Source organism: Sinohyriopsis cumingii, chromosome 15, assembly GCF_028554795.1.
Source record: "Sinohyriopsis cumingii isolate HCF-2022 chromosome 15, ASM2855479v2, whole genome shotgun sequence".
NCBI lineage: Eukaryota > Metazoa > Mollusca > Bivalvia > Unionida > Unionidae > Sinohyriopsis > Sinohyriopsis cumingii.
Window position 1 is genome coordinate 104792765 of NC_142975.1, and position 22649 is coordinate 104815413.

At 38.9% G+C, this 22649-nt stretch overlaps 1 protein-coding gene across 6 annotated transcripts in view; it reads left to right on the plus strand.

The window, feature by feature from the left end:
• Positions 1-19448: 19448 nt before the first annotated feature.
• LOC149782417 (adhesion molecule nephrin-like) overlaps positions 19449-22649 on the plus strand; it is a 506160-nt gene continuing 502959 nt past the window's right edge. For all 6 annotated transcript variants that reach the window (XM_089933811.1, XM_089933812.1, XM_089933813.1 and 3 more), the window contains exon 1: positions 19449-19671. In XM_089933811.1, coding sequence (XP_089789937.1) covers positions 19620-19671 — 52 coding nt within the window. In that variant the 5' untranslated portion in view covers positions 19449-19619. The remainder of the gene's footprint in view (positions 19672-22649) is intronic.

The following is a 22649-nucleotide window of genomic DNA, read 5'->3' on the forward strand; positions in this document are numbered from 1 at the left end:
AGGAACTATTTCGTCCAACAGGACCATCTATCGAAAACTTTTCTGATAGAAGGTCTTATTTCACAAAATAAACCCTCTATTCAGAAAACTATGATTAATAACTCTTCTCTGCTGACCAAGAGAAGTTATTTCGACAAAGATAACTCACTATAAAAAATGTTTCTTGACCGGGGTTGACGTCGACGACGACGTTGGCGGCTCAGTCTCTCTGCTGCTAGCGATGTAAAATATTTTAGGATTTCTGTTGTGAATTAAAAATTTAAGTTAACAATAATGGCCAACATTGGAGAAGCACATTCCGCTAGACTAGCTCGAGAGCGACTAGAAGCAATAAAAAAATTTCTTCCTGTGCGAGATAGTGTCAGAGAAAAATTACAAATGAGACAGCAAATTTAGGAAGGTTTCGCAGAGACCACAGGGGAATTATTTAAACCTATCGCTGCAGTCACTGGAAAGGTTTTAACTGCGATCAAAGGAAGAACTCCTGAAGAGGCTGCAATTGAGGGTGGAAAACCAGAGCAAGGTTTGCTTCAAGCAATAGAACAACTTAGTAAACAACAAGTAGTAGCCGCAGCTGATCCAGGTGCAGTAGGTCCACTTGCAACTGTCAAGGAAACATTTATTAAAAAAATTACGGAAGATGGCATCAACGAAATAAGAAATATTCCACTGAGTAACGTAGAGGAGCTTAAACAGTTTTCTGTTTGGATCGTCAGAAATTATCATCGCAGACATGAATTTTTAAACCCAGATGCTGCTAAGGGTATGTCTCAATCCGAGTGGAGGGATTATGTGTATAAAATAAATCGAGGTATCTCCCGAGTATCTCCAACTGATGATACCTATAATTTTATAAAAACAGGAGTAATTGAGGTTAATAAAGAACTGAGAAAACAGATAGAAAAAAGAAAAGAAGAGGAAAAATCGCGAAAATACAAGCGAAGGAAGAGCGAAAGAAAGTTACAGCACAGAAACATCAACCACCGCCACCTGAACAACAACAACCTAAACGAAAAGGAAGACCTAAAAAAGAGAAACCAGCGCCATCTTACTCTGTTGTAGAAGTAGAAGAAGTTCCGGAAGAAAGCAGAGATGTACTTGAAGAACTACGGTTGCTATCTTCTGAAGGACCCGAAAAAAACGGAGATGGTCTAAAAACAGGAAGTGGTTTTATTGCCTGCCCTGATAATATCATCAATGATGTATCACGGTTGGAAGTTCTCATCGGAGGAAAACGAGCTGGAAATAACTCTCCGGAAATAATTAATGAAGCGGCTGATATCTGTCAGCGACTATTTCGCGGCGGCATCATGGATTCTCATATCTATCGAGAACTTATTGATGAACTCGTGGACAGCGATTGAAGGTCGATTAGAGAAATAACTAATTAAATAAAATGATCATACATGACTCTCATCATATGACCCGACGAGAGAGAGCGGTAAATTCGCTATATCCTGTTTACAGTGCATATTATGGAGATGGACTTGGAGATGTTGTTCAAGGATTGTTTACAAGAATAGCTCCAAAGGCGGGACCAATTGCAAAACAATTATCGTCAAAAGCTATTGATGTTATTAGAGATAAAGCTTCTGGTGTAATCGGTGATGCTGCCGGCAAAGTGTTCACGGCGATCAAGGACAGACTAGCACGATTAATACGCAGAAAGCCTCCGCCGGTAAAATTACCAAGTACTGCGGATATGCCTGCAAATGTTAGCAAAATAATAAATGAAACTGCAAATCAAAAACTAGTGTCACTGATACCTTCCAAAGAAATAGAAAAAAATATAGCTTCAAGTTTAGCGGCGGGAAGTGGTCTTCGTTTTAGATAATAATATATTACAATAAGATGTTTCAGCGCATATCCAACGTAGCATTTGATATGTTTAAACCAGTCAGAAAGGATGAATCCTTGCGCGATTATCAATTTTATTCTTATGATGCAAAAACACCTAACATGAAGGGGAGAATTGAGTTTCAAATTCATGACACAAGTAGATATTTTCTGCCTTGTGAGGCTTTTATTGAAGTCACAGGTAGAAGCTTAAAAGAGGATGGTACTGGATACGGAATAGGCGATCGTGTTGGTTTTGTTAATAATGGTGTGATGGCGTTATTTAGCAAAGCCACATACTCGATTGATGGAAAAGATATTGAGTCGTGTTTGGATAATGATGATGTTGCCACGACAATACTTGGTCTTGCAAGATATTCTGATGATTACACAAGATCAGCTGGTCCAACAATGATGTTTATATTGGACACATCTGATCATCCCGAAAATAGAAATGTAAATATGAACTTGGCCGGGGATACAGTTACATCCATGAACGAAAATTTCAACTTGGGTTTTGCCGCGCGTCGAGCAATGCTGAACGGCGACGAAGAGTTTTCCTGTGCTATTCCACTATCTCATATTTTTGGATTTTGCAGAAGTGTCCGAAAGGTTATATTTGGTGCCAAACACACGGTAACGCTTGTCAGAAATCTCTGATAATGATGCAATATGGCGAGCTGCTGGAGTTGATCCTGGTTAAGTAGTGTTAAGAAAACTATCTCTGTGGATGCCAACAATGACTCCATCAATCGCTGAAGAACAAAAATTACTTTCTTTTATGGATCAAGGTGGAAAATCGTTGTTATCATGGCTAGCAATGACAACAGATAGTACTTCTATCAACGCTCCTGGACCGTTTACGTGGCAATTGGGATCACAACAGGGAGTATCAGCAGCGCGACATATATTTATCGCGTTTCAGGCAAATTCTAGAATAAATAACCAGGAAGCAAGTCCAATGATATTTGACACATTTGGAGTTACTGAAGTTTCATTAAGAATAAACGGAGATCAAGAACCCGCTGAGGACATCAATCTAAAGTTTGAACAAAATGATGTTGCACGGGCATATTATCAATTGATGTCTTATGATGGGCGTGATCAAAACGTTGACACTGGGCTGCAGATATCCCAACGTGATTTTACAACGTTGTATCCGATCTATTACTTTTCGTTGGAACATTTGGATTTATTCAGAAAATCTGTCGTTGATATAGCTATTCGGGCTCGCCTGGCTCGAGTGCCAGCTGCGGTACTTGGTCCAGCAGCAGTTCCTGGAGGTGTTAGAGCAATCGCGGTCATACTTTCCGATAAAGCAATGTTACTTGAAGGTGCTGGCGGTCGAATGAGTCATTGATGCACCAGTGGAAAACTTGTAACATTGTTTTAACAATGCAATTAGATCAACATCGTATTAAATAAAATGTCATACAGTCATGTTAATGTCACACTGACTCCTGGTCAGGTGAAGAAATTACAATCGAAAAACGCGAGCATATGTGGGACAACAATAACAATAAAACACGATCAGCTAACGGGTGGTTCAAACAAACTGTCATTAACTAAAACCCAACTAAAACATTTCAATAAAGCGAAGCAAGCAACGACTGGAGTTCGACTTGATCTCTCTCCAGCCGCGGTCAAAGATATGATTAAAACCGGCGGTATATTTCCTCTTCTCGCCGCGATACCAGCACTGATAGCTGCTGCTGCTCCCGCAGTCGCAAAAGCAGCCGCGTTAGGAGCAGTTGGAACCGCTGCTGGAATGGCACTAAAGAAAGCCACTGGGCGAGGATACAAAAAAAAGGGATCCGGTCTCAGACTTCCAGGAACTCCGGCGTCATGGTACCCAAAAAAGTTTTAAGTGTTTTGAAAAACGTTAGCGTTTTCACACCGATGTTGAAGCTTCCAGCTTCTAATTTTGATTTGCTTGATGCTGTTAAACAATTACGTATAAAGAATTTCAGAGGTGTATTTATGCGAGATCAATTACCAGCACGACCGAATAATCTAGAAACAGGAATTATTAATCTCGATAATAAAAACGGTCCTGGAACTCACTGAGTTGCTTACGCGATCGATCCACGTGGAATTATCTATTTTGACTCGTACGGGCTAGCACCGCCAGTTGAGTTTCTTCGATACGTAAAAAACATCTCCCCTGACAAGTCAGGGATGAAATCAAGGACAAAGTCAAAGATTTGGTACTCAACGTTACCAACACAAACACTAACCGATCCTCCGATATGCGGCCGTGAAGTATTAAATGTTCTTGATGCGATCTCAAAATCAGCGAGTCCTCCTCACAAAGTCGTGCATGAATACACCACAAATTTAAACAACCCCATAACTAATAATGGTTGATATTTACGGAAGATCAAGCAGAACCAAGGAAGAAAAAAAAAGATATTGATTTATCAGCGTATGCGACCAAAGATGAAATTGATAATCTTTTAACGTTAACCAGGATAGACCCAGATGAGGTTGTTATTTTTCAGGACAGGCACGGCAAACTAAAAACCAGTAACATTAAGTGGAATGACATAATTCGCAGGGTTATTGGAGCTGTCACGGACAACATCGTTGTATTCACTGACAGCGGCAGAATCAGAGATTCGTCGATATCAATTGCGATGCTGCGAGATGATGCACGAAAAGTCGCAGGGGGGGGGGGTGTAGCGAAGACCGGTGATACAATGACAGGTGAATCCAGCATGAACGGCAACAAAATAACCGTTCTAAAAAATCCGGAAGGTCCCGAAGATGCCGCAAACAAACAATATGTAGACACCATTGACGGTAAACTAGCCACGTTGCGGGCAGAGTATGATGTTCACGTGGGCACGTTTACAAGATTTCGGAGAAACTTTCAAAAAACTGGTGAGACCGTGGATAAGTTCTTTGGGGCTCCTCCAGTCATCGACGTAAAACTTTCTGAAATAAAGACCGACATTGACACGATCAAACAAACACAGCAAGATATCGTATCGGGTATTCCTGAGATCGTTAACAAAACCAGTTTGATTAAAGTCCCCACTGGAGTTACCCCCGGGCATATCACCAACATCGTATTCACGGTATCATCGGGATTCGCAACATGGTCCCGACAAAATAATTCACTCAAATACACAGCAACAGCCACTGGCGTGTATAGACTGTCTGTGTTTTCCGCCGCTAAATTTGAAATATTCACAACATATCCCTGGAGACATTCCACTGACAAATATTCGGGGGTTGTGACTATAATACTAAACAGCGGAACCGAAGAAATATTCATACTTGAAGCCGCAGACAAGAAATTAACCGCAACATCTTACTGGTGGTGTTTGGAATTCGTCGCAGAAACACCTCAATTGGTTACGTTGTGATTTAGTCACAACGTAAATAATAATAAAAATGAAATCAGCATCAACGACAACACTGTCATTAGGCGCTCAGAAATATAGATATGATCAAGTACGCGAATGGCAATCAACGCTAAAAAACACCATTGACAGATGCGCAACAAAAATAGAAAAATACAAACGGCGTGTAACCGTGATAGACACAATAGTGTATTCGGTATCCGCGGTAGTTGCATCTACTGGGGTGTTATTATCAGCGCTGACACCAGTGACAACTGCAATCGCGATTACAATCACAATTTCAGCATCAACGACTATCGCAGGAGTTGCTAATATAATTGCAAAAAAAATATCCTCGTGCGCGATAACAAAATTACACGAATATGAGCGACTAAACGACGCGGCCACGAGCACCTACTCGAAATTGTCCTCGTTGATATCATCCAGCCTTGACGATACAACAATATCAGATTCCGAATTCACGTTGATGTCCAGCATATACAACGATTACGAGCGTGCAAAGAATTTTAATTTGAAAACGATGAAGATAAATAATGACGGAGATACTTCAGCATCGAGCTTTGCTCGACATAGCCGCAAATACAACTCCGGTAAGGACCACAATGATATCAATATCTTCGACGCAGCCAGAATTTAATGTTAATTTTCCAACTGCAATTCCAGTTACCGAAATAGCGCTGGCACAATTACGAGTATATCACAGTTGGCCCAACATCAGGTCGACATCATTTCACGGACAGTTGCCAGATAATTCATTTATATTTTCATATCAGAATAACCCTGACGGCACACCAGATTGGAATACTATTACACTTCCCACTGGGAGTTATCAGATAGAAGAAATCAACAAAGAAATACAGCGTCAAATAAAACGTATCACCGGAAAAGAAGCAAAAATATCAATCACCGCACACGAGCCAACGCTGTCCACGATCATCGAAATCTCAACACCGGGTTACTCCGTTGATATCTATAACAGTTCAATCAGAACCGTGCTAGGGTGGCCAGAAAATCCACCACTGACACAACTGCCACCACCGACACCAACGAAGTCTGATTATATCACCGATAAACAATCATATCACGGACTTACACCGCAATACAAACAACATCTTGATGATCTAAAAAAAACAACGTCGATTGGCTTGGCCCCCAACCCCACTGGAGATGACAGAAATCTTATGTGGTATTTTACACTCCCAGAACTTAACGGTGAGCCGCGGTTGGGGGAGGGATTTAGTGTTCGTATAAGCGGAATTACTGAATATTTTAAAATTGTTAATGTGTTTCACCGAGCGCAACTGGCGCATCTACGACAACGCCTCCAGGAACATCTTTCCGATGTGACAGGTTCACGTGAAAAAATTATTAAACGAATTGAGATATTAAATCAGATTGCCCACGATATGGAACATTATAACCAGCTAATGATTCAGTCAATAATTGGCAATAAACCCAGCGATAAATAAATATTTCTAAATAGGTTCTCGCTGACCGAAGCTGAACTACCGAATTTTAAATTTCCAGGATACGTCCCCGTGGCCACGCTACGAAAACACGTCACTGATATCGTCGATGAATACTTCCCGGATATTCTTGACCAGTTCAAGCGAATATTACCACCGCCAACTATCTTAACACACAATAATTCCACAGCGAGCGATGGCCGGCATATTTCTCCGGGAATCGTAAATATCACTGATGTCGTCGCGGTTAATCTTGTATGTGACGTAATCGATGGCAGCTACAGCGTAACCACGACAGCATCAAATCAAGCCCAGCAAGGATATATATTGTATTCATTTACTCCTAGAGAACCACCTGGATTTTTGATTGTGCAAGAGCCAATCAATCCTGTATTTCTGCGGTGTCATAACCCTACGCTGACAAGGATAAATTTTAAAGTCACTGACCAGCAGGGTAGACTTTTGGACCTACGTGGCGAGACTGTTAGTATAAACCTGCTGGTAAAATCTTAAGACTTTCAGTTAGCGATATCATTATCATAATAATGTCCAAAAAATCTTCGAATTACCAACAGTATGATGATGATGAAGATCTCTCTGACAGTTCTGACATTTCCATGGAAACACAATATGTTTGTGAATCACAGCGTGATTCTGACAGTGATTTTGTTGTCAGTGATGAAGATGTCTCTGACAGTGATTTCGCTGACAGTGACAGTGAAACACAAAGTGATTCAGAATCACAAAGTGATTCCGATGATAGCCCGGTTGGCGTTTCCAACGGCATCACCATCAGCGACAGCACTGTCGTAATAAATTATATTAAATGAACGCGAAAATAATAGTATGTATCAGCACGTGAAATGTTTAATACGCAACAAAAGCGCGCTTGAAGAATTCATCCGAAAAATATTTACCGGAAATCATTTCCCGGGCGTTGTTAAAATAATCATCGATAAGTACGGCAATGATGACGTTTTACTGACAGATTTTCAGCTGAAGCAACTCCGCGAAAACAATATCACGATGATTACTTGTGACGCAGACCAAATCCTCAATGTTGCTCACTCGTGCATTTCACGGGATCATCTCGATAAAATACTGCAGTGAAAATCCTTTAGGATTTTTAAAAATATCTTCGATATTTCCATCCTTTGAAAATATTTTACTTTATACACATTTTTTTACCACTGACAATTTCGCTGATTTTCATAGGGTATTTGCTAGTAAAATTTAACAAAATAGACCAAAGTCACGAATTTTGTGGGGTATTTCCACGAAAAATCAACGAAATCGGACAGTTGCATAATTTACACAGTAAAAAAAATATTACTTTTTTTTTTACTTTCGATTTCACTTCCAAGTACTTGACTTCGTCAAGGAAATCAAGGTGAGGTATTTACTTCCTCGTCAGTGACAAAGTCATCCGTGACGAAGCTATCATTGCTTTCTAAATTCTCTGGATTTTCACCCTTGACTTCGTCAGCGGACATACAATGCTTTAATTTTCTGACCCGATTATTAATTATCTTTTTTGTTTCATACTCGGCTGCCAGTGCCAGCCTGATCTTTTCGATTGCACGAGACAGTGGAACAAATTCATTTATTTGTGTCTCCGCTACGCTGGCCAGCGATTTATACAAATTATATTGAATCATCTTTATGAATCGATATTGAGCAGGAAGAATATAACGCCCTGCGCGCTTAGCTTCGTATAATGATTCAAAATCTGACAGAATAGTTTCAACATTTAGTAATATATTAAATCCTTGTTTTTCTAATTTTTTAATAGCATCAATCACATTATTGATATTTTCTTGATTCATATTTATATATATTTTTATATATTTAAAATAAAAAAACATCACATCTCCTTTGAGTCTCTAGCTTATCATATGATAGGCTACCAAACTCAGGAGGGAGCGGAAACACTACCCCCCATATGAGCTCCTAAACTGCCAAATAACAGTCTAGAAAGCCCAGAGGGTGTGTTTGCGAAACGACGAGACATTCCCCATTTGTGAACCTCCTAGCTTACCATTTGATATGCTATCAAGGCTCATATGGGGACAACACATAACACATAACTTTTCCTAGTACTTAATTCTAACTTATCCTAGGGACGGCACAAACATATAGTATTTACAGTAGAAGCATATTTGCAGCAGTAGAAGCATATTTACAGCAGTAGAAGCTATTTACAGCAGTTGTATTTTACAATTGTATATATAACTTATCCTAGGACGGTACAAACATATAACTTAATTCTAACTTATCTTAAGACGGCACAAACATATAACTTATCCTAGGACGGTACAAACATATAGACAACACAGACAGATGCGGGGTTATAATTCTACATCCAACGAAGTTGCACCCCTACCCCTGAAATCAATCCCGTTGTGGGGGGGGGGGCAAAAGATCACCCCTGACGGGTGATAACGGAGAAAATTGTGCAACTTCGTTGGGGTTCGACCCCCCAACTATTATAAAAACCCTATAAATCGGGCCCGTCGACAGTATGTCCGTAACAAGGATTCGAACATGACATTTGATAGCGCCGGGACGAAAGTCAAACGCGTTACCATTGTGCCACTTTCCAATCTGATAATACAGGGTTTAAAAAATATCATATACTGATCTACCTGTGAAATTTATACAGGTAGTTATTTACTTCCTTGTGCAGAAAATCGTCTGCTCGCACCTGTAAAGTGTTATAGCGCGCTGTTGACAAAATCACCTTGACAGCGTCAACGGGGAAATAATTGTATCATTGACTTTCACACAGTCACCGCAGAGTTATTCTACATAATAAAATATAATCCAGCCATCAAACTTACTTGAAAAAGTTGATTTGATAATATTCTCTGCAACACGATGAACCGAATGGGAGTTAATACCAAAATACTTCGCAGCTGAGTACACTGAGCGAAATATATTTTCTTTATTAGTATTTTTATTGAGAGATCTTACAGCTCTGGGAATTTTTGCAAATTTACCAGCGTCACCTCGTGCAGAATTCTCACTTGGTGTAATGGCTTGCAAATTCTGAAGAGAGTTATTAAGTTTATTATTATCTTTGTGATCAATTACAAGACCTTTTTTGATCTCTCCGTTAAATACCTCAAACACAAACCTGTGAATATAATAATTTTTACCGCCAGCAACCCTAAAATGGAGATAACCAGAATTACTAACAGCACCAACTGGTTTTTTCAACCTGCTATTTCTAACTATTCCCTGGCGAGATGCTTCGCAATTCTTGATTGTGGGATGTGAGACAAATTCTTGATTCATTTATATAATAATATATTTGTCTAATTTATAATTTGTCTGAAAACCTAGTTATATAATCAATCTCGGATTTTAGCGCGTCTCCGTTATTATTTTTAATGTAATATCGCTTGAGTTCACGGTATCGTTTCCCCCCGCACCCCGCACATAATTGTGTTTTACCCCTGACACCAATGCCACATCGCAGGCAACGAATAGGTCCTGTGCTTCCTCGTTTGATGCTCTGTATATGTTCACCGCAGAATTCCTTCCTACAGGGCTTAACACAGACTGTTACGGATCCAACTTTTAACCATTTGCAGTTGTTCATTGTATATATAATATTTTCTTATTTAAATATTTTGTCTTAAATATAACATGGTGGAGTTTTCGAAATTATCCGCAGTTGGCGCTGGGAGATTCGATCTTGACAGGCTAAACCCGGACCCACGACGACGGCACCTAGCTGATCTGTTTAATATTATCAACGAGGGTAAAAAAGAATTTCGCGACGACGGAGCCTCTCATGTATGGTCGTCATTTAAAATTATCCGCGACGTTGACGATGTCATCGATGAGAACATCATCGATGCTACAATGACTGATGCCCGAGCAAAAACAATTATTGATTATATTGATTTTCATCAACGTGAAAAAAAATATTTTTTCAGAATAAAATTTATTGTCAACGTTGAAGACGATACGTGGATTATCCGTGACAAACTCGACCCTGTTCTTGCTAACGGAAAGACCGCTCTGTTAAGTAGCAATTGTAAACCAGAAATGCTGACCGGGATTGATATACCATATTACGCTCGAGCGTATCCTGTAACCGCAGTCATTTATGGAATATATCCTGTAAAAAAAAAAAAAAATTGATAAACTCGCTCCGATGCGATTTTCAACGCTGAATTGTGTAGCCGAGCGAGTAATGGAACATTTTAAAAACGCAAAACGAGGAAACGGTTTAACCGATCTGCGACGTGAAAAAATAACAGCCTGGGGCGATTCGGTTAAGGATACTGGGGCAACAATAAATGATGTTGCTGCGCTATCAAGTAAATTAGAATACTCAATAACAGTAAAAACACTAACCGGAGAATTATTATACAGTTCGAAGCATTATAAAAAGTCAGGAACACCAATTGAAATTATTGATCATAACTCTCATGCCTGGACTGATGCAGTTACAATATTTCCACGAGATCGTGTTGTCAAGTTTTATCGTGGAAACATATACGAGGTTATTTACGCGCTGAGTAAAACCGACCCTGTGTCAGTGTGGTTATTTAGGAGCTCTGAAGATTCCGAGTATGATCAATTTGTGAGACCCAACGGAGAATTATACAGAACAGAATCGTTCCAACAACAAATGAAAAAAATCCCAAAAACGTATATGAGAAATGCTAGCGATGAGCAGTTATTGGTTAATTGTTTTACAGTTCCAAGTGTTGCCGCTCACGCCGCCAGAGAAAGAAATTCGTGGAGACCAACCCGAAGTCAGTTTCTCTCGGATATACAATTAAGTTGTGTCGAGTATGGTCATGGCGGGTTGTGGAATACCCGATATGACTACCGGGATATGATTTCCGTGAATATGATTGCCTGCTTCCCAGGAAGCTTTCTCGGGAACGGCGAGTGCCGCGAATACTTTGCGCGGTTTGCACATCCCACGAACTCGATGACACGAGTCGCCGTAAACGGCGTTTTACACGACGCTGACCTGACAGGATTTGCTCGTGTGACTTCGTTTGAATTTGCTACGGGGCTTCATCCGATTTGTTATGTTTGGTTTGGCAGACACTTCGTCGAAAAGCGCTGGGTACCAATAGTGTTATTGCGATATATGCTTGACAGCGGCATACTGGTATCGTTGATTGTCAGCGAAGCAATCATATGTTATCGACCGCAGACCTCAGTTTGGTTGCCAACACCGGAGCGTGTCAGTGTAGATGAAGTTATCGGCGAGTATGCACGAGAGTGTCCAAATACCCCGATGGATGTCATTGTCAGTGAGGCTCCTAAAATTCTTAAGATCAAACTCAAAAACAGTGAAAGCACAGCGAAAGATCTTGGACGAAGAATAATCGGTAAATTTACTCAGGGTGCAGAATTTGATCATAAAATGCATCACTCGCGGTTGATTATCGATGAAGCTGAATTGGATTTTATAATCGCCGACGCGGTTGCCAGAGACATATTTTGTAACAGGGAGGATGTGTTCTTGTCCGACGGGAAAAAGTTGGGCACAATTGTAAGTTATATCGACGGAGAATCGCCTCAATACACACATTTGAGATCTTCAATGCTGGCTTATGTTTCTATAAATTTGTCATCGATGGTAAATCGATTTCCTGGTAACGCAGTCAGAGTTGCCACGGATTCATTTTACATCGACAAGAAATATTCAGAATCACTGACCGATATAATGAAATTCTACGGCGGAGATGAATGGGGTTCCTGGAGAATAAAAGCCGAGATGTTGCACGAGTATTGTGAATCCGCTGATGTTGCAATCGAGGATGATTATTATAAATCAACAATGCCAGAAATATCTTCCGCACCGTCTGTGGGTGATCCAATCACCAGACATAAAACTGTTTATTTGAACGGGCCGGGAGGGTCTGGTAAAACAACTCGAGCGATTGAATTATTTCGAAATTCAGATATGATTGTGCTAACACCTACACACAGGCTTGCCAGAGAGATGAAACAACGAGGAGTCAATTCTTGTACTTATCATAGCTTTTTCAAATACAGCGGCGGTGTGTGGACGCCAGATCGAATGGGAACAAAATATATCAATGATATAATAATTTGGGATGAGATATGTACGGTGCCACTGGAAACGTTAAAAACATTTCTTGATTGGCTGTTAACGAAAAATACTGCAGTGATTATGTGCGGCGATCACGGTCAACCACCTCCGTTTGTCGGCGTATCTCCGCATGATTGGCTGAGGAATTTTGTTGATTATCACGAAGAAGTGTCTGATGATTACCGAGCACTTGTTGCAACGCTGAAAGAATTTAAAACACTAATCAGGCTACAACCGAATAAAATTCAATGTGAAATTATGCGCGAGATGATTCCTGAAACTTCGATGAGTGACTTTTTACAAGTGTGGAAACCAGACGATTTGATAGTGGCGAGTAGAAAGATAGTCAGAGACACACTTCAACAACAGCTATTTCGGTTGCAACAAAAAAAGTTTCCAATGCTGCCAACGCCGTTATGTTATAGACCAACTGATACGCGGTTACAAAATATAGATGTTGATATTCCAGGAAAGACAGAGAAACAGAATTTAGTATTGAATGATATTGTGCTAGTTGACATCGATGCTGTCGAGGATGCACTAGCGATGAATAAATCCCCGTGGACGCTAGGATACGCAATGACCATTCATTGTTCTCAAGGACTGACTATTTCAGATACAACTGTCTGGATCATTGATGATCGAATCGAATGATCAAACTTAGTCTACTTAGCTGTGTCCAGAGTCAGAAGAATATCTCAACTGCGAAGAATTGTCTTGAATGAATCAAACGCTGATAAAATTAATAATGAAAACAACAGCAACATAATAAGAAAAAAACTCGCCGGTTACAAACAGTGACAAAAAAAAAATAATCGCGATTTTGATCTTGACGATGACTTCGTTGTTGCGCTGAAACAACAACAGAATAATCACTGCGCGAGCTGTAATTGTATAATGCTACGGCAGTATTCGAATAAAAATTCAAGACAATTTACCGTAGATAGAAAAGATAACAATCGCGGTCATACACGTGATAATGTCATGTTGACCTGTCTTGAGTGTAATCGACGTCGGGGTGCCAGCGCTAGTTAAGTCACTTCAGTGATTTTGGCGGCAATTGTGTGTCCTCGGGAATTACCTGAAGTTGCTCACGGGTGAATCCGCGTTGAGGAGCAGTTGAATCTAATCTGTAGATTGCTGGTCTGCCAGTGGATCTTGTCACGGTGGATATCTTATGTGTGGTAACACTCCAAATGGGATCAGTCGCTCTTCGTTTACCACCTTCAAGTTCACCTGGTTCATATAAATATCTTACAGTAACATTACCCAGTATCGGCTGTTTTTCTTTCTTTCGTTGTAGTGGTATATTTTTTTTCGTGATCGCGATGGAAGGTTTCATGTTGGTGGTTCGGGTAATTTCATTATTTAGCGCAGTTATCACGCTTGGTAATCTTGCAACCCATTCGCGCGATCTCGCATCTTGAATGAATTCCTTCGCGTATTGATATCCAAATAACCGCTCAGCAAGTGTTCTATTGAATCGCTCAACAATTTCCTGATCACGGTGAATTTCAGTGTGTCTTCGTCGTATGGTGACGTTATGTTGTTTCATCAACGATGATACCGCACCTTGAAATTCTTTGCCAGGATCAACTTGTAATAAATTTGGCCATCGCAGACCACCTCGTTGATAAATTCTTTCAAACGCAGAAGCAACCTCAGATGCTGTTTTAGTTGTTAACGGTTCCGCATCTTTGTATCTACTGGCAACATCAACTATGGTTAACGCGTACTTGTATGTGCGTCTTCGGATAGTATCATGTGGCAGAAATAATATATCAGCTTGATGAACCTCATTTGGCACACTAACATCGAAATGCGCGAAGTGAATTTGTTTAGGGCGCGGTAGATAAATTTGCCATATTGCCTGTCGGGATAACCAATTTTTGGCAACCGCGCGTGTTACTGATGCCGCGCTGGCAAGTTTATCAATTGCTGCGTTACCTCTCCAGTATCCGCTTGGGGAATAATAAATCGACTCCATTATATACCAGTACCTAACGCTAATTTACCTTTCATTGCGGATTTTATCAACCAGGATGTTAACTTTTCTTTGAAAGATTTATCAGGGATGGCATTTAACGCATGAATTAATTTCACATCCGCGAGATGGCGCTGTTGCAAATCCTTGCTTCGGTAAGCTACATCATGAACATGGCACGCGCTATCAATAGCGTTTATCGGATACTCACCTGGTTTTGGTTGATCCTGAGCATCAAGTCTGATATCAAGTCGGGTTCCTGGACCACAGTAATTATATCCTGGAAGATGTTTTTCTCCTGGGTATTTAGCCCACGGAGCTCCTGGTAATTTTCCTAACTTGGCTGCGATATCACCTCCGCTTTTTTTTAATAAATCTAAATTTTTTTGTGCCACATCGTTCACACTTGCCTGTAAGCGCTTGTCGATTATTTTTTGTTGTAATTGTTGTTGTATCCGTAGTTGGGGTACGTGCTCGGCATTTCACACAATATAAATCCATATTTATTTTATGATATATTAAATGGAAATCGCTGACTTTTCTGCGACAAAGCGACGAGAGCCAATCAAACATAACTCAGTGCTACCAAATTCTATCCGAATGATTATCATAGGCCCATCTGGGTCGGGTAAGACGCAGTTGATACTTAATTTAATAATGAAGTGGATGAAGTGGGATAAATTATATTTGATAGCCGCGTCAGTGGACGATCAGCGGTGTTATCAAGTGTTAAAAGATTTTAACGAAAGTGCAAAATCGATAAACGATGAAGATGTTATTGATTTTATAACTGACATCGAAGAAGCTCCATCCGTCGACGACATTGATGGATCAATTAACAACTTAGTTGTGTACGATGATGTAATGTTGGATAAACAAAAAAATCCAGCCAGAATATTCTCCCGTGGTCGACACAAAAACACTGATGTCATTTATGTGACTCAACGGTATACACAAATTCCAAAAGTGATCAGAGATAATTGTAACGTTCTTGCAGTGTTTAACGGAGTTGACGCACACACGCTGAGAAATATTCATCAGACTTGGTGCAGTGGTGACATGGACATAAATAGATTCAGAAATTTCTTCAGTCATGCACAGCGAAAACCACACGGGTTTGTAACAATAAATTTACATGATCCTCGGACACGGTATCGAGTTGGGTTAGATACATTTTTTAACTAAAAATCCTAAAATATTTTACATCGCTAGCAGCAGAGAGACTGAGCCGCCAACGTCGTCGTCGACGTCACCCCCGGTCAAGAAACATTTTTTATAGTGAGTTATCTTTGTCGAAATAACTTCTCTTGGTCAGCAGAGAAGAGTTATTAATCATAGTTTTCTGAATAGAGGGTTTATTTTGTGAAATAAGACCTTCTATCAGAAAAGTTTTCGATAGATGGTCCTGTTGGACGAAATAGTTCCTGGGCTCAGTCTCTCTGCTGCTAATAGATTTGGCCAACGTAGACCACGTTGATAAATTCTTTCAAACGCAGAAGCAACCTCGGATGCTGTTTTAGTCGTTAACGGTTCAGCATCTTTGTATCTACTTGCAACATCAACTACAGTTAACGCGTACTTGTATGTGCGTCTTCGGATAGTATCATGTGGTAGAAATAATATATCAGCCTGATGAACTTCATTTGGCACACTAACATCAAAATGTGCAAAGTGAATTTGTTTAGGACGCGGTAGATAAATTTGCCATATTGCCTGTCGGGATAACCAATTTTTAGCAGTAACTTTTGTAACTTTTGCTGCTTCAGCGAGTTTACTAATTGCTGCGCTACCTCTCCAGTATCCTCTTGGGGAATAATAAATCGACTCCATTATAATTAATTACCAGCGCCTAATACAAGCTTAGATTTCATTGCAGTTTTTATCAACCAGGATGCTAACCTCTCCTTGAAAGATTTATCAGGGATGGCATTTAACGCGTGAATTAATTTCACGTCCGCGAGATGGCGCTGTTGCAAATCCTTGCTTCGGTAAACTACATCATGCGCAAGACACGCCTTATCAATAGCATTTATCGGATACTCACCTGGATTGGGCTGATCCTGAGCATCAAGTCTGATATCAAGTCGGGTTCCTGGACCACAGTAATTATATCCTGGAAGATGTTTTTCTCCTGGCTATTTGGCCCACGGTGTTCCTGGTAACTTGGCTAACTTGGCTGCGATATCACCTCCTCCCTTTTTTTTAAATAAATCTAAACTTTTTTATACCGCGTCGTTCACACTTGCCTGTAAGCGCTTGTCGATTATTTTTTGTTGTAATTGTTGTCATATCCGCAGTTGGGGTATGTGCTCGGCATTTCACACAAAATAAATTCATATTTATTTTATGATATATCTAATGGAGATCACTGACTTTTCTGCGTCAAAGCGACGAGAGCCAATTAAACATAACTCAGTGCTACCAAATTCAATTCGAATGATTATTATAGGTCCATCTGGGTCGGGTAAGACGCAGTTGATACTTAATTTAATAATGAAGTGGATGAAGTGGGACAAATTATATTTGATAGCCCCGTCAGTGGACGATCAGCGATGTTATCAGGTATTAAAAGATTTTAACGAAAGTGCAAAAAGGATAAGTGAAGAAGATGTTATTGATTTTATAACTGATATCAATGAAGCACCGAGTATCGATGATATTGATGGGAGTATTAATAATTTAGTCGTGTACAATGATATCATGCTGGACAAACAATCAAACCCTGCCAGGATATTTTCCCGCGGCAGGCATAAAAACGTTGATGTGATTTATGTAACTCAACGATATACACAAATCCCGAAAGTGATCAGAGATAACTGTAACGTTCTCGCGGTATTTAACGGCGTTGACGCACACACGTTATAAAATATTCATCGAACTTGGTGCAGCGGTGACATGGACATAAATAGATTCAGAAATTTCTTTAGTCGTGCTCAGGCAAAACCACACGGATTTGTAACGATAAATTTACATGATCCTCGGACACGGTATCGAGTTGGGTTAGATACAATTTTTAACTAGAAATCCTAGAATATTTACATTTTTAGCAGCAGAGAGACCGAGCCACCAAGTGTTTCGTCTAGTAGACCCCGAGTCAAGAAGTATTTTTATAGTTAGTTATTTTTCATGAAATAACTCTTCTAGTCAGCAGAGAAGGCTTATTTATCATAGTTTTCTGAATAGAGGGTTTATTTTGTGAAATAAGACCCTCTGTCAAGAGTGTTCTCGATAGAGGATTCTGTTGGAACGAATAGTTGGTGGGCTCAGTCTCTCTGCTGCTAAATAATATTAATTTTTTTTACATACGGGATACAACCCCTGTGTTTTCATGACTCGCGATATGTCGGCCTATTCTGCGCATGGCTTTGAAAAGATGTAATGCTAATCCATCGGGTCATGTAAATGAAATACATTACTTTGGACTCTTTCTGTCAGCCATTCAGTCGAGTAATTAGGTCTGATTTATAGCTGGTTTTCAAACATTCAATGTAACAATGTCACTTAATGGCAAGAAATATCAGGCAAACTAAACCGATCTTGTTTTTACAAAAAATAGTAACAGTTCTACATTGTATAAACGAACCGCTCCTGTGGCCTAGTGGTTAGAGCGTCCGCCTCGGATGCGGCAGGTCGTGGGTTCGATCCCCGGCCGAGTCATACCAGAGACTTAAAAAATGGTACTAACAGCTGCCTCGCTTGGCGTTCATCATTAAGAGGTTAGTGTTAGGACTGGTCGGCCTGGTGTCAGGATAATGTGACTGGGTGGGACATCATGCTACATGTCTGCGGCATGATGCCCCAGTGCTAGACATCACTATAAACTGCCACATTGCAGACATCGTAGCGATATGACTGAAGAATTTTTAAAGCTACGTTAAAAATCAAAATCACATCACATTACATCACATTGTAAAAACGTAAGCTATTATATTGTAGAGAAACAACAGTGAATAGGATGTAATGTAATTACAACGTCTTATGAGTATTTTTTTTTTTTTTTTACTAAAGAATTTAGAAAGGGACTGTACAAAGGGGAATTGCTTGAGAATCCCGTTCTAGCGGGAAGATGACATGAATTAAGCCAATAAAATTCTTGTGGGACAACTTCTTGCAAAAATAGAAACTTGGATTAAGATGCAATATTGTTCTAAGGTAAACATTTCCATCTTTTAAATAATGTATTTGAATAGGTTTTTCTGGGTCACAAGTTCAAGAAGGTCATCGAGTGGGTCTTCAAATGTATAAATCATATTTTCATATTCATTTAGAGTAAAAATGTGAGATATTTTTGTTCACTTTATGAATATCACTTTCCTTAATCAAAGGACGATCGTTCTTTCTTGATAAAAATTGGTTTTTCGACCAAAAACAGCACGTGAATTAAAGTTTACAGAAATGACGTATCGTTCCACAGACTTACCCGACGCGCAGAATTACCCGACACGGTGGTGAACCATTAACCATGCTGGCTATTCATTTGGAGTCCAAGTTACGCATTAAAGTCTGACTGACAGGCAGTCACCAAATTAACCACATCCAGTTTCAAGCCTAACTCAGAATAGTGGTTGAGAAAATGCAGAAATAGTTCTTGGTGAATCCATAAACAAAAAGCGTCTGTCTATTGCGCTCAAACCATCTATGTTAATTCGGATCGGTAAAGGGTAGAATACGAAACTATCCGTTGAGTACCGATAAACGTCATTTAAGAGCTCAAGTCAGCGAATAAAACGTCCGTCTGCACCCAAACTTCGCGTGAAAATTCGGAACTCGAGTGTGGCTAGGACCTTTTGTTTATATTGAAAAAAGCCACTTGTTTTCATAAAATGGACATGACAGAGACTGGAAATCAAGCAGCCTAACAAGTCATCATAGATATGTTTTGGATAGTAATGTTTGTGTTTTCTTGGAGCCATGAATTCGTTAATGGTGAGTGCAGTGCCATATATATTTTATGTTTCAAACTTTCAACCATCCTTTACCAATGATAAAATTATTATCTATGCCCATGGACCACGGGCACTTGATTCCGGGGTAAACTGATGTGTACACATTAGTTTATCCCGGAATCAATTGCCTGTGCCATGGACTAGTGTACTGGATGGTGCAGAGTGGGTGGGATGCAGAGGAGGGACATGGAGTGCTTGTGGTACAGGCCTCGAAATTACAGCTCCCAAATAGCTTTAAAAATGTTCTGATTTTAAGAAACAACAATACGAGCCGCCGTGATTGTGCGCACACAACACTGTTTCAGTCAACAATTGTTTTTTTTTGACAATCTCAATAACTCCATACATTTTGGAGTTACATCCCTTTCAACACATGTATTCAAAACTTCCCTGTTTTTTTTTTTATTTGCTTAGTTTCTTTTAGAAATATTAAAACTTGACATTGCAAATAATGCATGCAGACAACACAGTTTTTACTGACATGGACTGTTCTAAAAGCCAGAAATGGATTGTAAGCATTCAATCTGTTTGTTTACATTGAGAGGTAAAATCCCTTTGGTTTCAAATGCCAATAACTTCACAGTGTTATAGTACAAAGGAGACCCTAAACCTCTTGATAGAATCGTAAACCTCTTGATAGAATCATATCATACTTGGCATGAATTATTCAGTCCTTCATTGTAAACCACATTGTGCCTATCAACGGTGACATCTTAAAGCTTAGGACTAGAATTATTATGAAACTAAGACAATTTATTATTTGACATGTTTGTTGTCTCCATGTACTTGTTGATCTAGTTAATAGTGTTAAGCAATTTTTTTCATTAGCTTCAATTTTCTGATTCCCTATAGATGTTTTTTTATCCTCTGAAGCTGAGAATTTATTTTGTGGCACTCTTCCTTTTTTGATGTTCTGGTCAAATAATAATTTGCATTAAGGCATTGGCTGAAGCTTTTCATTTGCTTACTGATTCTATCAGGATCAAAAAGTGTCATGGTAATTCTCTTGTATAAAAGGTCTCCCAGGATCAAAAGTATCACTAATTCTCTTGTAAGAAAGGTCTCCCAGGATAGAAGTGTCATGGTTATTCTCTTCTATAAAAGAACATTTTAAATACATATCTCATGAACAGAAGGGTACCTTATTTTGCCTTGAATTGTTATTTTATTATTATTATTATTATTATTATTCCTTGAATTATTGTTATTGTTATTATTATCATTGTTATTATTTTGCCTTGAATTGTTATTTTATTAATAATAATAATAATATTATTATTATTATTATTATTATTTTATTTCTGTAAAATTATGGAAATCTTTGTCTAGTAAAATTCCGCTACTTCTCTGTTCCCACCCAAAAGATTAAAATCATTTATACAACTATGCTCAGTATTAATTTTCATTATGATTGTTCATCTTTACTAAGCAAAGATATGTGTGTCGGTTATAATGCTGAAAGGAATTTAAACGCATGATTAATTAATTGCACAAAATTTAGTGTTAGGTAAAGTTGTAATAATTATTAATTCCTGTGATGTACAGTGATGCACAATATATTTTTAAATTTTGTTAATCTTTATATATCTTCTTATTATGTCCAGTATCATTAAAGTCCTTGGACTGTGATTATTTTTAGTAAAGGTCGTAATCTCAGTCTATACAAGTTCATTAGATGTGCCTTTAACAAGAATGCTGTAACCAGTCAGTACTATTTAGTGTAAGATTTAGTTTTGTTCTTGTGAGTGCTACAGTAATGTACAGTAATATCATTAAGGTCATATCTGCCAACTATCTTGACCTGTTAGAGCTATTTACAAAAAGCATAGTCTTTCTGATAAATTCTAGATGAAATGCGTTGCTGAAGAACATTAATTATTGTAACTTCTTGGATAATTGGACAGAAATCTACATGAGATTTAGAATAATTGATGACATCAGTCATTGATTGCAATTAGACGGTTCATGTTAGAAAAGATAATCCCTTTAATCATATCCACTCAACCAAATGTCCAAATATTGTCCAGTGAGTGAACACACTGCACCAATAAGCTCCATTACACTAAACAAAGACCTCATTGATGCATTACATCATGGTGTTTATCAAGACTGAAATTCCATACAATCAGTGAGCATAGGTATAGTGTCATTTGTGATCATTATATATTTTGAAATTAGATGCAGCAAATAACTGACAGTTTAGATGCACAAGAAACAAAATGTATCAATTTCCATCCCCAGAAATGTCAAATTGTTATCAAACAAAAGAACTAAACATAGACATAGTGACTTTGAATTTTCCTGTATTAAGGCATTTTGTTTTTCACTTTAATGGACAAATAACAAATAATTTGATATAATGTTATTTGATATTGTTATGACTGATGTCCAGTTTTTTTGCAGTATGTGCTGGTCAGAACTTGTGAACTACCAGACAAATTTTGTGATATATTGTGAACCATCTGTTGCAGTGTTGTACATTGAGTGAGGGTAGTTTTTGTCCTATGTCCCCCAATTACTGGGACTTTCTTCATCAGAATAAAATAAAGACTATTGCTAATTTTCATTAAGGAATGTATATTCTTTTCACTGCTATCACTAGTAATATCCAAAGTCTTGAAAGGCAATACAAAATGTGAGATGACATTAGTTATTTATTTAAAAACAAATGTATTTGGGACTCCTGGTGGGTGAGTGGTCTAAATCGCTCACTTTTACCAATCACTGTCATCTCACATTTGTCTGCATGGGGTTGAGTGTCGGGCTAAGTCCATAATTAGTATGTAAGAAATCTTGCCAGTAGCTTCTCACGGGTTGGTGATTCTTACTGGGTTTTTATTTTCAGGGTCCTTCCTCCATCAAATATACTGGCTGTCATGTATGTATAGCCTATCTTGTGCTGAATGACATTAGCCCCCCCCCCCCCAAAAAATATATATCTTGCAGTGTAAACATTTT